Source organism: Pavona decussata, unplaced genomic scaffold, assembly GCF_977016875.1.
Source record: "Pavona decussata unplaced genomic scaffold, jaPavDecu1.1 SCAFFOLD_84, whole genome shotgun sequence".
In the NCBI taxonomy this organism is placed as follows: domain Eukaryota; kingdom Metazoa; phylum Cnidaria; class Anthozoa; order Scleractinia; family Agariciidae; genus Pavona; species Pavona decussata.
In genome coordinates, this window is record NW_028145502.1 from 5,767,944 (window position 1) to 5,784,854 (window position 16,911).

The window sequence follows — 16,911 nt, forward strand, 5'->3', positions numbered from 1 at the left end:
GCGTATAGGTTCTTATCGAATTCAATCACTGTGTCTTAGGACTGACCACTTTGTGATGGGGAACATCGCCAAATCGTTCACTAGAGATGGCTGGAGGCAAACAAATGAAGTTTTCACCGGCAACGATCAAAAGAATATTAAGTAAGTAGTGCTTGAGACAGCATACTTTCGCATTATTTTGCAACTGAGCCGGATTTGAAGCCCACGCGCTCCTGTTATAATAAAAATGCGGGTTTTCTTTCCTTTTTTTTTGTGTTACTTTTATTTATTTATTTATTTATTTATTTTGGTTGTTGTTGTTGTACCGTAGACTATTCCCTTGGCGGCCATTATATGGCAGCTGTCTGCAGGGACGCCAAAGAATGTCATTTCTATTTTCCAAAGTTTGAAGAAAGATCATTATTCAGGAGTCTTGCAAAGGCCAAGAAAGAGGTAAACCAGTTAATTCCGGCTGGTCGATGGAGTCTGGATAAGAGCATACTTCACTCCCAGAAATCATTGAGAGCGCTTTTCCTGAACGCACATGTCAAGTCTTTTGTGTGGGAAGCTTTCAACGAAAAAGTTCCTTAAACTGTGAACTCTTGGTTTGATTTTTACAAGTGATAACGATTTTACTGATAGAAAGACTGATATCACAAAGTTTACCAATCTATAGTATTAATGCGAAGAGACAATGTTTTCAGTAAAACATTTTGAAAGTGTGAATAAGATGCACCTAAACAAATGGTTAAATTTGTGACACCTTTTTGATTAAATTGAAAATTTATTATTTGTTTGATAGATCGGTCACATTGTCTCCCCCTCCCTGGGTTACATCGTGTACATTGTGGTAAGTGTTACAAAACGTTAAGTAAAAGATCTCATTGGTGTATCACTGACTCAGGGATGATTTCATTAAACCTAGCTTGCAGTGTTTATCAAAACATTCGCTTGTTGTGCTATTTCGTACGCAGGGACATTCATATTCTCTTTCGCAAAGATTGCTAGTTTGTAGTATCAATGCGAACAGATAATATTTTTAGTAAAACGTTTTACAAAAGGAAGGCGTGAATAAGATGCACTTGGAATTAAATAAAATATACCTTAAGAAATAATAAAATCTGTGACACTTATAAGTCTACTCTTTTCCCGCTGATCATGGGGATGGATGGGCAATCAAAGCAATTCGAATGGCCCGCAGAAAAAAAGAAAAAAAAGAGTATGGTGTAAGAGTGATAAATTCTGCAAAGGTCTTCAAGTTGATTGACTGCTGTGAAAACAATTAGGGACAACAGGGAAAAAAAGTATCTGATACTTACAAACTCGATACGGATAAGCGTGAAAACATATTTTCCGGTAGATGTTTAATTAGATTGTTGCTGAGGTCCCTGCAAATAAAATGAAAGTTTGTTTTATGGAAAAGAGAAAAACAGAGGGCTAAGACAGGTCATGAATATTAACGAAAATATATTACCAGTTAGTGTCGTTATTACAATTTAGGGGGAGGGGATGAAGCACTTTTGTAAGAAACTTTGTTACTCTCTCTTGGTAGAATCGGACGCAGCTGAAAGCTGACATTTTAGATCTGAGTAGTAAATGAAGTCATCATAAAATACACGTCAGGACTTTGGGACACTAATTTTTATTTCACTTATTCCTCTCGAACGCCCCTAAAGACCTTTGGTGACTGCCCGGGAAAAGTAAGTGGCAGGAAGATTATTTATTTATTTATTTACTCCAGTCATCTCCACAATATATATTATGAGAATAAAAGTAATAAAATAACGAAGACACGACCAAAAATAGAAGGATTAATACTTAATCCTAAGGATAGAAAAAAAAAAGAATCAAGGAAGATATAATATAATATACGTAATAGAACATAAAATCACATATATAGACACGGTACAAAACTATTAGTGAGGGCAATAGAGCAAATAATTATACAAAGTCAAACTTAACATTGGGAAAAGTAGAATTTCAAAATAACTTTCAAAAATAATTTCTTGTAAGGTTTTGTTCAAATATTTGGAGGAATGTCATTCCAGCAATACAGTCTAAAAATAGAACAACGAAATTTACGGATGTTAAGAGTCATTGTCTGAGAAAACCAGGCAGAGGTGAAAGATGGGGGTCGACCGATTTCCTTCAAACTTTCACCATTTAATGTCTGTCCGAAATGATAATGAATGATGCTATTTAGCAATTCTCTTGCTGTTGCGTTTCGTAGTTTGACCACCCCCCCTGGTTTTGACCCTTACTGACCCTGATGTCACGCAAAATATATGCAGAATTTGAAGCTCAATAAAATATATTTCGCGTCATTTCTGTGGACTCATTTCGACTGCTTGTATTTTTTATCGTCTAAAAAACGTTGTTAAAGGAAAATATCATGACTTAATTTAAAACTTAATTTTTTATGGAATTTTGTAATTTCCTTGCGATCGCGAAAATGTCTTGGGCCAAATGTGAGGCAATTTCGAAACTGTTTTTCTCCGAGGTGCGGCGTTCCTTTCCAAAAATTTCTTGATATTTTTTAAGCCAAACATCTGTTCTCCCAAAATCAGCAAACTCTAACTTGAGCCATTAAAATGCGTTTGCATGAGCCACGCCCGAAGTCAAAGATGACTCGGTATTTTTGCCAATAAAGTTCCACAGCGGGTTTTTCTCGGTTTTTCTTTATTTCATCTTCTTCTTTTTTGGTTTTTTCTTTTTTGTTTTTGGATAAGCTCGATGAAACCATCCTAACTCTTCGAGGTAGAACTTCCCTGGAAGATTTAGTTGAGTGACGCTTTGGGCAGGAATAACATCAAATCGGTGTTAGCTCACACTTGATTTGATTATGCGTGACATGTCACGGTATTTGACAATTGTCAAACGTGATCACAAACAGAACGCATTTCCCACTTTTTTTTTTTACATTTGCATTTCAAACTTGGTAACAACAAGCATTTCCCTGAAAAAATATTAAGTCTTGGAGTCAGTCTGTCGTTGATAATTGTTAATTAAAATAAAAACAGCATCAAATTGCCACGGCAAAAGAACCTCCGGTATGTTCGTTACATAACAGACAATTGAAAGAACAACAAATCTTTCTTCTGTGCTCTTTCTGGTCTGTGGATCCGCCGTGTGGCGCTGAAGGTGTTGGTTTGAAGATACCAATGCTATCCTGTTCACGAGATATTGAATCGCACTGGCTCGTCAGTCTTGGTTTGGGAAGAAAGCGTGGCGCGACGGGTTCAAAGATCTCCGCCGAAGTCGATTTGATTCTCAGCAGAGCAGGTAAATTTGATGTCCCTGAAGATGGGAAGGAGGAATGACTGTTTGCCCCAGACATCACAAGAACCTTACAACAGACTAGACCGGCCGATAACGGACTATGTGTTGCCACCCAAGTTATAAGGGACAACGAAAGTGCATTAAATACAGAAACCCGACGAGTAAATGGCAAGATGTCACAAGGCATTTTTGAGCTGCATAACGCTGTTGTTCCTATCGGTTCAGGTTCGTGTTATGTTAACTGACTGACTGCATACTAGACTCATTTAAAAAATATAAACAACATACCATTTACGGCCGTGGGAACCGAACGCGAAGTTTAGCACATTTGTTTTGTTAACATTTGTTCCGCGGAGTCGCCATGCCGCCTTAAACAGGAGAACCAATCTTAAGCTCCATGCTAGCTATTGTATTTTGATATAGTTAAGCAGCTTTTGCTTGGAATTTGGAATAAAAGCGGGCAACATTCTACCTCATTAAAGTGTCTCTCAAATATATATGAAATATTTCATATCCATCAGAAGAAACTAGTTTTATTTTATACCAAAAATACATTGTATTTTTTTTTTTACAAGGAATCATGATTTTTGGTATAAAACAAAACAAGTTTCTTCTGATAAATATGAAATATTTAATATATAATTGAGAAACACTTTAATGGGGCAGAATGTTTCCCGCCTTTATTCTAAAATTCCAACTAAAAGCTGTTAAAATACAATAGTGTAGCTGGAGGTCAAGATTGGTTGTCCTGTGATACGACTAATTTGAGGCGGCATAATGCGACTCCGCGGAACAAATGTAAACAAAACAAATGTCCGAAACCTCGCGTTCGGTTCCCACGGCCGTAAATGGTATGTTGTTTATATTTTTTAATTGAGTCTAGTATGCAGTCAGTCAGTTAACATAAAACGAACCTGAACCGATGGGAAAAACTGGAACAACAGCGTTATGCAGCTCAAAAATGTCTTGTGACATTTTGCCATTTACTCGTCGGGTTTGTGTTTTACCCTTTCGTTGTCCCTTATAACTTGGGTGGAAACACATAGTCTGTTTTCGGCCGGTCCAGTCTGTTGTAAGGTTCGTGTGATCTCTGTCTCTTCTCATCTTCAGGGACATCAAATTTACCTGCTCTGTTGAGAATCAAATCGGCTTCGGAGATCTTTGAACCCGTCGCGCCACGCTTTCTTCCCAAACCAAGACTGACGAGCCAGTGCGATTCAATATCTCGTGTACAGGATAGCAAGGGACAAATCTTCAAACCAACACCTTCCGCGCCACAAGGCGAACCCACAGACCAGGAAGAGCACTTCAGATTTATGGCGGAACCCAATGCATTACAGAAGAAAGATTTGTTGTTCTTTCAATTGTCTGTTATGTAACGAACATACCGGAGGTTCTTTTGCCGTGGCAAGTTTCACAGGTATTTGATGCTGTTTTTATTTTAATTAACAATTATCAACGACAGACTGACTCCAAGACTTAATATAGTTTCAGGGAAATGCTTGTTGTTACCAAGTTTAAAATGCAAATGTAAAAAAAGTGGGAAATATGTTCTGCTTGTGATCACGTTTGACAATTGCCAAATACCGTGACATGTCACGCATAATCAAATCAAGTGTGAGCTAACACCAATTTGATGTTATTCCTGCCCAAAGCGTCACTCAACTAAATCTTCCAGGAAAGTTCTACCTCGAAGAGTTGGGATAGTTTCATCGAGCTTATCCAAAAACAAAAAAGAAAAAACCAAAAAAGAAGAAGATGAAATAAAGGAAAACCGAGAAAAACCCGCTGTGGAACTTTATTGGCAAAAATACCGAGTCATCTTTGACTTCGAGCGTGGCTCATGCAAACGCATTTTAATGGCTCAAGTTAGAGTTTGCTGATTTTGGGAGAACAGATGTTTGGCTTAAAAAATATCAAGAAATTTTTGGAAAGGAACGCCGCACCTCGGAGAAAAACAGTTTCGAAATTGCCTCACATTTGGCCCAAGACATTTTCGCGATCGCAAGGAAATTACAAAATTCCATAAAAAATTAAGTTTTATGTTAAGTCGGGATATTTTCCTTTAACAACGTTTTTTAAACGATAAACAATACAAGCAATCGATATGAGTCCCCAGAAATGACGTGAAATATATTTTATTGAGCTTCAAATTCTGCATATATTTTGCGTGACATCAGGGTCAGTAAGGGTCAAAATCAGGGGGGGGGGTGGTCAAACTACGAAACGCAACAGCAAGAGAATTGCTAAATAGCATCATTCATTATCATTTCGGACAGACATTAAATGGTGAAAGTTTGAAGAAAATCGGCCGACCCCCATCTTTCACCTCTGCCTGGTTTTCTCAGACAATGACTCTTAATTCGGAGTGAAGGAATCTGTAACAGTTCTGAAAAGGCATGAAGTTATCACTGGAGCGAGGGATACCGGCTGAAGTAGTGCCAACCTTGGTTCATCAGACTTGATAATAGGGTCGAGGATGAGATCCCGTGCTGGTAAGTTGTTTTGTTTTGTTTTGTTTGTTTGTTTGTTTGAATTTTGGTTGATTTTGTATTTTTAACCAATTTGGGATTACACAAGCCACAATTGCAACGCATCAACCCAGCCAAAACAAAAATAAAAAAAACCTGATTTCGTTATACATAGGCAGTTACGGTTTAGCTCGTCACTTAATTAGGTTCTGCAAATAATTAGGAGATAAAAAGTTGGACCGATGGCATTATTCTATGAGATATATTGTGGCAGAGTGAAAGCGTACGTGGCTGAAAATGTTGTTAAAAGTGTCAAAAGCAAAGGCCGATTAGCACTTCCGAAAAGCCAACAGCAGCTCGTTCCTAGTCACCTCTTAAAAAAGATAACATATTTAAATGACAGAAATTAAATTATAATAAGCTTTTTCTCCGGCCTTAAGAGTCCACGTGGGCCCAAAGAGGATAAGTAAGTATAAGTAAGTAAGCTTTTCAAACATTGGAGGACTGTAACCACGAGAAAGAAATTTTTCTGTTCATTTATCGTTATGTGAATTTGTCATCACGTTCACTTTAGCTTTTTGTAACTTATGCTTACTTTTTTTTGTTGGCGTCGCGTTACGTAATCGTTTGTTTTTAATTTCATAAGTTCTTTGGGCATTTTTTATTTGGTTAAAATGTTTGTAAAGTTTTGTATTTCGCCTTTGTAAATCAGTTGTTGTCGTCTCTTAGTTGCCGTAAAGATTTTGCAAGTAGTTATATTTTCGCTTATGAATTTTTGCGTCTTTTCTATTCGATTTGTTGAACATTCGGTTTTTCTTAAGTTTTTAAGTTCGCGTTTATTAATTCTGTATTTTTTTTCTCGTTTATGACCGTTTCTAGTGAATTGTAAAGTATTAAAAGACGAATTTGAAGCTTTACCAGGAGCGTTAGTTCCCAGGACCTTGTAAACAATTTTAACGTAACAATTCCATAAATGGCCTCAACCCAGGAGTCATGCCATAAGGACGTAAGTTTTGATCATCCGGAGAAGGACTGTTTGCGATTACATTGGCTGACGTTTCTACAACCTAAGCAAAAGTCGTTATTAGGTTCAAATAAATTGTGGAGCTTCAATAGATGGTATTAGTGAGGCGAGAGGTTATTAGTCGTTTATCAGTTAAGACGTGATGTTATTGGCTGTAAAGACTGCAAAAAAAAAAAATGATTGCTGCTTTTCGATTCGTCTATTGTAAGTGAAAAATCCGTTAGCCTATTGTTAGTAAAATTAGTCAGTTTGTATAGTGTTTACCTGTTTTGTTGATGTTACCAATAAGGGCTTGTGGTCTCGGTTACCCACCCTAGCCAGAGTTATCCTGGACGAGCTAGCCTTTCACTTAATAAGCAAATAGTTCTTCAACCGTTTAAGCTCGTCTTGGGTGCATCGACACCACCTCCCGGCTCAAAATATAAATATTCATTTAAACTCCAGTTTTGGGTTTATAATCGCACATTTATTTACAAGAATTTAAATTCGTATTATATATTGCTTCAGTGATTAAATAAAGGAAATAAAATCAAACTAAAACATTCACCGTTCTTTCAAAAGATCCATTTCAGCCCCAAAGTGCCGACTCAGCGCTATGGCACCTGAAGCTGATTTGGACTCTTCAAATTCATGTGTTCATTTTGTCAATTTGGTCCAGATCTACCCCAATAAAAAAACCGTTTCAGCCCCACCAATAAGCCGATTTCGCCCACAGTGGAAAATATTTCATGATCGCCACATGGTGCGTATAACTTCTTATCACTACAGCCATTTCCGTTCAAGCTTAGCTGGATCTAATGTAGGGCCGTCTCTGCTCCTATTAATGGAGCTGTTTTGACATCGAAGAACAGAACTATTTTGTCACAACACAAAATGGCCCCAATCATTACAACCATACCGACTTCGACTGGTAGATCCATTTTCGTTCAACCCGAGATGGGTCCGATTTAGAGTCGATTGGTCTTTTATTAATAGAGCCGTTTCAAATACTGAATTTTAATGTAGAGCACAGTGTCACCGGGTGTTGGGGGGAGGGGTTAGGGGAGGGAGCGAGTCTTCTTTGAACAAGCATTAAATTTCGTGGAAAAAAAATATTTTATAATTTTAATCTTCTTCTGACTTGCTGTGGGTAATTACCGTCATCGGACAGCCACGAAACTTTGTGCGATCAATCAAAGATAGCTGTAGCCGTAAGCGTTTCATTAGAGTCATTGTTGTTTACTTGAACCCGCTTTTTGTCCAATTGTGGTATGGTAGCTTCACAGAGCTCAATCTGCATGGATATTAAAAAGGAAGCATGCAGTATCGAATTCAATCACTCTGTTTAAGGACTGACCACCTTATGATAGGGAGCATCGCTAAGTCGTTCACTTAAGATGGCTGGAAGCAAACGCATTAAGAGGGAATATCTACTAACATCGAGCGACGGGTGGTACATGATGAATAATGAAAGTCCTTCATAAATTGAATAAGGATACCCTATGGTAGTTCTAGGTTTTGATTTCTTGGAACTCTTTTTTAAATCCGGAAAAACTGAATAAAATTTATTGGGGCACACGTGTCTTGAAAAGTACCCAAAATAGACGTGTCCCGTACCGTCTCTCAACTTCGCTCTATTTAATTCGCATCGATAAAAAAACCCTTCTTTTAAGCCTGGAAATGTGTAGTTGAAGTGCTTACAAATCGTTTGATAGATCTCTGCTTTAGTTTTGAAGGTCATGAGGAAGGTACTGAAAATTACTAAAATTAGCTCAGTCGAAATTCTCAATTGCAATTTGGCGCACTTTTTCAGGAGAGAGTTTGCCTACCCGGTAAAACACCGAATCACTTGAAATTTAAAATTCTTGACTGACGAAATGCCGTTCTAAAACCAGGTTTAAAAATCAGTTTCGAGTTTTCTATCAGTGCTGAGAACTAACGCTATTAAAATCGCGATAATTGCAACATTAATCTGTTGACAACTGTAAACGATAAGCATGTTCTTGTCAAAATCGCCGAAGACTTTTGTAATATTTTTCTTGTTTTCCTCAATATAACGATGGAACAAACAACAGAAAGCTCCTATTTAGCTCACATTGAATAAGATGTCATCTAAGTATCAGTTTATTGGTTAAATGTACCATACAAAGCCATCATAGAGGGTCATCATAGCTCATAGGGTTGATAATTGATCTCCTTCAGTGACTAATGACTTCTGCTATCGCATTCACGTCACTTGGCAAATGCTAATTTTAAGAAGGGGCAAAAATCCTTTGACGGTAACAAAACCCTGTCGGTTCTCCACGGTCATCTCAGAAACCGCCGAACTTTATAATCTTCCGTCTTCGACTGCTTTGACTATATTTGTTTTCGGTCACGCAACGGCTTCCTCTACCGGTCTTTACTTTAGCGATTGGTTTTACTTACATAATGGCCAAAATGGAAAAAAATCCAAACATTAAGACGTCTGAAACTAGTTCCTTTAAAGTTATTTGAACACGCAAACGTGTCTGTTCACGCATTAACGCGGCTTTTGAAATTCACCTGGAACGGTGATGTTAATTCAGGTTGTTTATTTCACGCTGGTCTTGGCGTGGGCGTGAATTTTTCATTCACCAAAGATAATTAATACAACTTAGGAAATTGAACAGATACTGGTACAAGGTGAAATAAGAAAATGGTGACTTAACGAGAACTTTTTCAGTTTCTCAACCAGAATAACGTTCGTTCTTTTCGTATGTGTCAAATTTGCCACCTAAATAACAGCTAACAAGATAAAAGATATACAGACAAAAAGAGTTCCGTGATCACTGATGATAACAGTACCTGAAAAAGGGGTCCGGAGCATCAATTCTTCGTTAACAAGATCTTCAAAAAGTTCAGTTTTCTGTTTAGTCGTGAATTTTCTCTGATCTGTAGCATTTTTTTTTAACGTGTTTAATTTATTTCAGTTACAATGATCTATTGTGGTCTTATAAAACACCGCCGTTGTTCTAGCTGATTGAAATATCGTCACGCACCTGATGGACATACAATGATGATGCTAGAACAATTACCAAATATACAAAATTCTTTATTATAAAACACTTTGTACTTGTTTTGTATTTAGGCTGCGTTTAAAGATTTTCCCTATAATTCCAATCATACTCGCGGCCATTTAAGTCGTGACCGGGTGAAATCAGCTTGTGAAATTTGCGGATACTTGTATCTAACAAGGTGATCTAGCAGAAAAAAAGTGTTTGAGTAAACCGTTGTTGTCGGTGCAACTCTAGTGCAAAACCGTTAAGACAACAACAAACTTATTGCATACCTCGCGAAATAATTCTACAGGACAGACATGTTTCGGGACGACACCAGTAGTGTTCGAATAACTGATGTTTACTCCAAAGTTGAGCTTATCTTAGCGTGCGCGTGATTCTTTCTTCCGCTACATTTCTGCGTAGGCCATTATAGACTTGCCACAAGTCGTCTTCTTATGCACCGAAAGAGTGACCAACAAGGCGACGCAGTCGTGAGGCGAGCGCCTGACTGGACTCCTACGAAAACGGACTGTGACAAAGTCTAACGTAGGCTATTTCTCCTGCCTATCCCATCTCAGTGGGAAATTGGCCGGTGCAGAGGTGCTAACCAACAACGAGATCAGCAAGGGTTCTCTTAACATGCGACAATACTGAGAAGGTGAGAAAAGCAGACCGTGGAATAGGCAAGTCGGAGTCCATAGCTTTATTGCGAGAAACCGGTGTACTGTTTCCATTGGGCTCTTGAATTGGTAAGTACACCTTAATTTTGTGACATACGCTTGCTTCCTCTGTAACTGATTTGCGAACAATGGGCCAATTTAGTTTGAAAACAGTGCAATCCAAACGGAGCCTGACCCCACGCAGTCGTTTTTAGAGGACATTGTATTACCTGCTCCCCTAAAAGCGACTGCGTGGGAGTATAACCCAAACGTGACTAGTATTTTTCCTTTTTGGCGCTGGCGTTTTGAACTTTGAACTAATCACTACATAAATCAATAAGCGCACTTAGCAATCTTTATAATCTGTCTTTCGTAGCATAGGTATATGCTGTGACCGCAGGCCCATTGCGGATACTACTCAGACGACACCAATAACAGTGCCAGAAACTGCAAGCATTGAAGCCCGAGGTGATGGGAGGTGGGGAGGGGGGGGGGGGGGGGAGAAGGGAGGGGGTCTATACTCATAGTACACAGTATGTGTGAAACGATAGTAAGAGTTAAAATTTAGGTGTGAAAGGCTCGGCCAAAAAAAAAAAAACCCTTTTGGCTTGTCCTTTTGCACAGTTCAGATTCAGAAGATAAACTAACTTTATTATATTACACCAGGAGCTACATTTAGGCCTTTAGACGTACTAAATTCATACTTAGCATCTACAGACGTCAGCCCTATTAGGAGTCAGTTAAAACGCTCATCGGAAAATGCGAGCGGACGAACTTTGTTGGTGGACAAGGGATGGCTGCTGTCAGGTACATGCCAAGAAATAACACCACATGAGACAGGCGCCCTGTTTCGCGTAATACGTTCATCAGACACGCTGCGTCGCCGGCTCCCTATTGATAGACATTCTGATCTCGCAGCACATCGTTAATGTGCTTAACGAACTTAAAGAGGAGTTTGCATTGACTGTGAAGCAAACAAAGGCAAACATTTTTACATCGTCATGGAAGGCCCACAAACCGGCGCACCATCAACCAAGATGCTGCAAGGGTCGACGTCCTCGAGCGACCTGAAGAGTTATCAGCTTTGATTGTCCACGAAAACCAAATTGGTCGATTCAGCTAACGTGGTATACTCCTTCGCATGTCAGCATAGCGCAAACGCTATCTAAACCTGGTCTTTTTTCCCTTTTTGTCTTCTGGAGACGGAGAGGGGGAGGGAATCCCCCTCCTTAACTTCTCAAGTATAAAAGGCATGGCATTGAGACTCCGAAGAGAGATCGTACGTTCAAGTATGTCTCCGCTGGGGTCCGCAACGGGGCATGATGACGTCATATGACAGCTAGACATGATGGAAGCGGTTGTCATGTGGCCAACATCAGCACTCCCTAGAGTGCGAGACCAGACAGAGCTTCAGTAGAATATGCGGAGAAGCTTGAGGGAACAAAGCATGCTGTTACCGATGGTCAGCATTGTCAGTAAGAGAGCAACAGACAAGATATGGCATGGATACTCAAGTCAAGTGCGTCACGAAGGACTCGGTCCTAGTTCAGAAGTCCTATTTGACAGCCAACCGGTAGTAAAGCAGACCCTGTGTGCAACACTTGCAGGATCAGACCTTCGTGACATAAATACTGAAGCATGATCAGTCGACCTCATTGCCTGATGAAGACTAGCAGTAAGCAGTCGAAACGTCGCGAGCTACAAGTTGAGTAGCTACATGGTGAAACAAACCATTATTTAATTTATTACAATGCATTGCTGTGACAATTGATCCAGTTCAAGATCAATGATCGATGTGTGCTGAAGTATCTAGCAACCCGTAACAGCAGGTTTCTTCTTGCACCTTGCCTCGAAGAAAGCACTGGTGGATGATGAACCAAAAGCCGATAACGCGGTCGCAACATACGGGGACGGCTCGATTACATGCCGCTGTTCGGGAAAATGAGCACGCGCTTGCATTCGGGTATAAATCATTCATCCTGTTCACACGTTGGTAAACATTTTATTGTTTTTATATTGTTTTTCGTTTCCACCATGTCAGAACACACGTTTTCCGTGTGTTTTTCGCGCAACATAGTCAAACCTAACGTCACGTGAATTAAAAGGCGTGACATTTTATTGCGTATCTTATGAAATAAACAGAGTCGAATTAATATGATGAGCGCTTTCGCTTCAAGTAATTATAGTTTTTGAAATCCTGCGAATGGCCCAAAAACGGCATCTCGAAACGAAAAAAAAAAATGCTTTCGAAATTCAAAGAAAAGCAAACTCATCTCGATTTTAAAGGATCTTCAAGAAGAAAACAAGTGGTCCGATGGTAAGTCATTTGAGTTGATTGTCGCTTCCAGTCGCAATGAGCGATGATAATTTATCTTGTACATGCATGTTGACTTCACACATCAAGATGGCTATATAATAATGACAGGAGACAAACACAACCAAATCTCTTATTTAGACAATACCTTATTGCAGTTAGCGAAGCATGACCTTTCACTGGTGGTTTACAGCCGAATGCCGAGGTAAACTACATGAAATTTTGGTAGTTTCTCTTAGTTTGGTTGCAGTCATGTGCAATTTGTTTACACGCTCACATTGCAATTTCGTGATTTTGAGAGCGCCAAGGCTCGGCGCTGGTAAAAAGTCCGAATCAATTTTTTAAACCTTGTTTTAGAGCGATACTTCCTCAATTTATAATTCTACATTTGAAGGGTTTTAGTGTTTTACCGGATCGCGAAATTCTCTATTAAAAAAGTGCGCCAAATTAAGGATTTGGAGAGAGCGAATTTTTGAAATTTTTTGTGGCTCCTCATGACCAGAAAAATTCATCCGCTGGAGTATTTTTGTACTCAAATACTTAACAAGCACTTCAAAAGCAAACTTTCAAGACGAAAACTGGGTTCTCTTTGATGCGAATTGAACAGAACGAAGTTTACGAGGTGTGAACCATGTTTATTTCGGGTGTTTTTCAAACCACGAGGGGCCGTCACTGTTTTTTCTATTTTTCCGGTTTAAAAAATATATTTCAGGAAAAAAAACCCACAACGTTTTTAAAACTACCATGGGGAATCTCTGGAAGGAAAATATGAAGAGTTTTGATTTTTCATCACGTGCCACTTATTTATGATTTCGCTCGGTCTTTGTAGACATTCCCTCTTAAGTTTTCATCGGCAACGATCAAAACAATTCAAGTAAGTAGTACTTAAGTCAGCATGCTTTCGTGTTATTTTGCAACTGAGCTAGAGTTGAAGCCCACGCGCTCCTGTTAAATTAAAAAAAATGTGGTTTTCCTTTTTGTTTTTTGTTTCTCAAAACCAGCGACACACTTGGCGTTCCCGTGATTTTTTTACGTTTACTGCTGCGAATCGCCATAAAGCTAACCCTTAAGGTTGGGCGATTGAATCACATGAGTTTTCAAAACTGCCACATCGCCGCGATCGGCGAAAAAAAATCGCTAGGTGTGTCCACATCAATCGGTCGATTTTCGCTAGCGGTCAAATTCGCCGCGATCGGCGTATAAAATCGCCAAGTGTGTCGCTGGCTTTAGACTAAGCACGAGTGTTTGAAATGACTTCTCTAAAGAAACAATGCAAAATTATGCAGTATTGTATTTTTGCATTTTTTTTAAATGCCTTGTATTTTTTATTTTTTGTATTCAGTCGGCATTTATTGTATTTGTACTCTGAGCTTTTGTTTTTAATTATCCATTAGTTTCGCGTTGCACCAAATTTGTATTCCAAAAGCGTTATGAACTTAAAGTGATTTACATACTGATTTTGCCATGGCCGAAGGAAGGCTTCGCTTGCCAAAAACAATCGAGGAAGAAGAACGTTGCGTAGAGAAAACTAATTAAGTCTACCAAATATAAACATAAGTAGGCAGTAGGCATTTTTGAGGATTGGAGGAGTTGGTGGAGTTTTTAAAGAGAATAAATTGGACAAAGTTTAGCTGCTTACCCGGTGACAATAGCTCATTTTACAGTTGTGTGCTTAGTGACCTGGCCTTGTATTGGAGGCGAAGCTGGGGTGACCTTGTCTTGATACAAACCTCACTGCTTTTCATATGTAGATCATGCTGTTCTTATGCTAACTAATTTGCATCTACATATGAAAAGCAGTGAGGTTTGTATCAAAACAAGGTCACCCCCAGCCTCGCTTCCTATCCAAGGCAAGGTCACGAGCACACAACATTTAAAATGGCCTATTACTGTCGATTCTCGCAGAAAGTCCGTATCACGGAAGGTAGAACAAGTTTCTCAGAATGTGGATATGGATACTTTGCCAGTCTGTTTCGGTAACTTTAGGAAATGTAATGTAAACTTTCATTTCATATGACTTGAGCTTGTCAGTTTGTAATTTGAAATTGGCCATTGTTTATTAAAAATTAATAATTCATGTTAAGCTGTATTTGAGTAATCTATGAATATGCAGATTAACAACAATTTATCACTGTAATGAAAAAGTGATGGAACACTAGGGATGAAAACGTGATGAATTACTAGTGATTTTCAACTGGTGGTTCATTGAGTTTCAAGTAATATATCGAACACGAGGCACAGTGTTTCATCACATATCAAACACCGAAAAGAGAGTTGAAGATACGACGCGTAGCGGAGTATTTTTGACGAACTTCGAGGTTTTTGATATTGTGATGAAACACTGTGACGAGTGTTTGATATAGCTTCTCAAACAAACTGATTTTGAAGAAGAAATTAAGGATGCAAAAACGAGGAGTTTTTCATCAGATATCCAAACACGTCACGGTGCATGATTTCCTTTGTCTTTGGCTTTTGATTATTAATGAGTTTGAGAAAGTCATCTACCTGACCCGAATGGGGCGCTCTGGTTGGCTTATAACGTCATGAAATTTTAGTAGGTTTCAGAAGAAAGATCAACATTAAGGAGTCTTTTCAAGGCTGAGACAGAGGAAAACCAGTTTATTCCCGCCAGTCGAAATAGTCTGGATAAGAGCATACGTCTCTCCTAGAAATCATCTTGGCGATTTTACTGATCTGGAGAGTCAAATTGTGGACAACCGATACTCTTGTGTTAATAATTTGGGATTTATGTTGTTCTTATTTTACGACAGATTATATCCTTTTAATTTATTGCTACGAGCACATTTGTAAAAGAGCGTCATGCTTACACGTTTAAGATGAGCCTTCCCATTGTAGGTTCGAATAAAGTACGCAACGTTTCGCCAAAATGTATTGCGGGTAGTATCTGATATCAGTCCTCATGGTTCTTCTGCATCGGGATCATTGGTAGGTTACAAGTAAAAGTTTTATTGTCATTTGCCTCAGATCCTCTTTACAATAAAATACACAGGCTTCAGCTTAACTGAATCATTAAAAGTAAAAAAAAAAAACAGTTTTGATTTTTATATTTCGACAGTTCTTCTGCTCTTCTTCAGGCACCTTTTTAAGCCCAAGCAAGCTCCGTTCTTGCGTTGTATTCATTTTTTTGGGGGGGCTGTATTGCTTGTTACGTCGGCGAAACCACCCAGTATTTTTTCCACACAAGATCATGAGCACTTAGCTACTCATGAGGCTTCTCTGGTATTTAAACACTTAAAAGATTCTAAACAATGCCATAGTTTACGTTCGCCTGATTGTTTCAATATTCTTCATCATGCTTCCACCAATTATCAACTCAAGATCAAAGAAGTTCTCGTTTGTTTTTTTTTTTTTTTTTAATAAAATTGACAATAAAATGTCTGAGATGTTATCAGTCAAAATATGATAAAATGAATTACAGTAAACATTAACAGTCAGACTGAATATTGGTGTTGATATTGTTTTTCAGATAATTTTTGGAAACAAACCATAATGACAATATCAAAAGATCCGGCTGACAGCAACCCTTTCCCCTTTACACCCTAACCCCCCCCCCCCCCCCCCCGCACAATACGAGTTAATGAAAATCAAGCAAGCAGGGCGGATTCACACGAGGAAGTGGAGGAATCGACCAACAAACACATACAAGATCCTGAAGTTGCAGCCATATGGGAGACCTTAGTAAGGATCGAACCAAAGGCTAATTTCCTGTTTAACAAGAAGAAAACCTTGCAGCGTAACTACGGGGAGCTACGTGAAGGCCCTGAATTCACGCAGAGCAAGATTGAGGAGATAGTTACAAGTAGTTCAGCTTTGCAAGAAAAAATATATTGAAATGACGAATAACAACATCTCACTAAAAAAAGAAGTAAAGAAAAAAGTGGTGCAACTGGAAAATGTCCTCGCATGTTATCCTTCAGTAGAATTTTGAAAATAGCAATATTGAATTTCGAAAGAGGCCTTTAACTACTGTTAAAATTAAAGGTTAAAAATCCAGCATCACCAGGGCTTAGAAAATATTCGGCCTACAGCTTATACAGAAATTAATGTGAAGTAAAATGTGTGGAGAGTGTAGTAATGGGGCAAAGTACGTAAAATGTATGAGAGGTATAAATACAAATATGAATAAAATAAAGTACGAATAAAACGATCTAATGATCGTGTGTCA

General features: G+C 38.7%; 2 protein-coding genes across 2 annotated transcripts in view; one reads left to right on the forward strand and one right to left on the reverse strand.

Moving 5' to 3' along the window:
• Positions 1 to 16,911, reverse strand: part of LOC146475627 (uncharacterized) — a 140,937-nt gene that overhangs the window by 38,139 nt on the left and 85,887 nt on the right. The window lies entirely within an intron of this gene.
• Positions 4,028 to 4,764, forward strand: LOC146475628 (uncharacterized). Its single transcript, XM_085116035.1, has 2 exons — positions 4,028 to 4,109; positions 4,369 to 4,764. Exons 1-2 carry the CDS (start codon positions 4,070 to 4,072, stop codon positions 4,635 to 4,637), a joined length of 309 nt encoding a protein of 102 aa, XP_084972161.1. The 5' UTR covers positions 4,028 to 4,069; the 3' UTR covers positions 4,638 to 4,764.

Bases quoted from the DNA above. Each gene is read 5' to 3' on its own strand.
- LOC146475628 (XM_085116035.1), top strand. From the start codon at position 4,070: ATGTCCGAAACCTCGCGTTCGGTTCCCACGGCCGTAAATG. The intron at 4,110-4,368 runs GTATGTTGTTTA...TCTCATCTTCAG, and splicing joins GGTTCCCACGGCCGTAAATG to GGACATCAAATTTACCTGCT.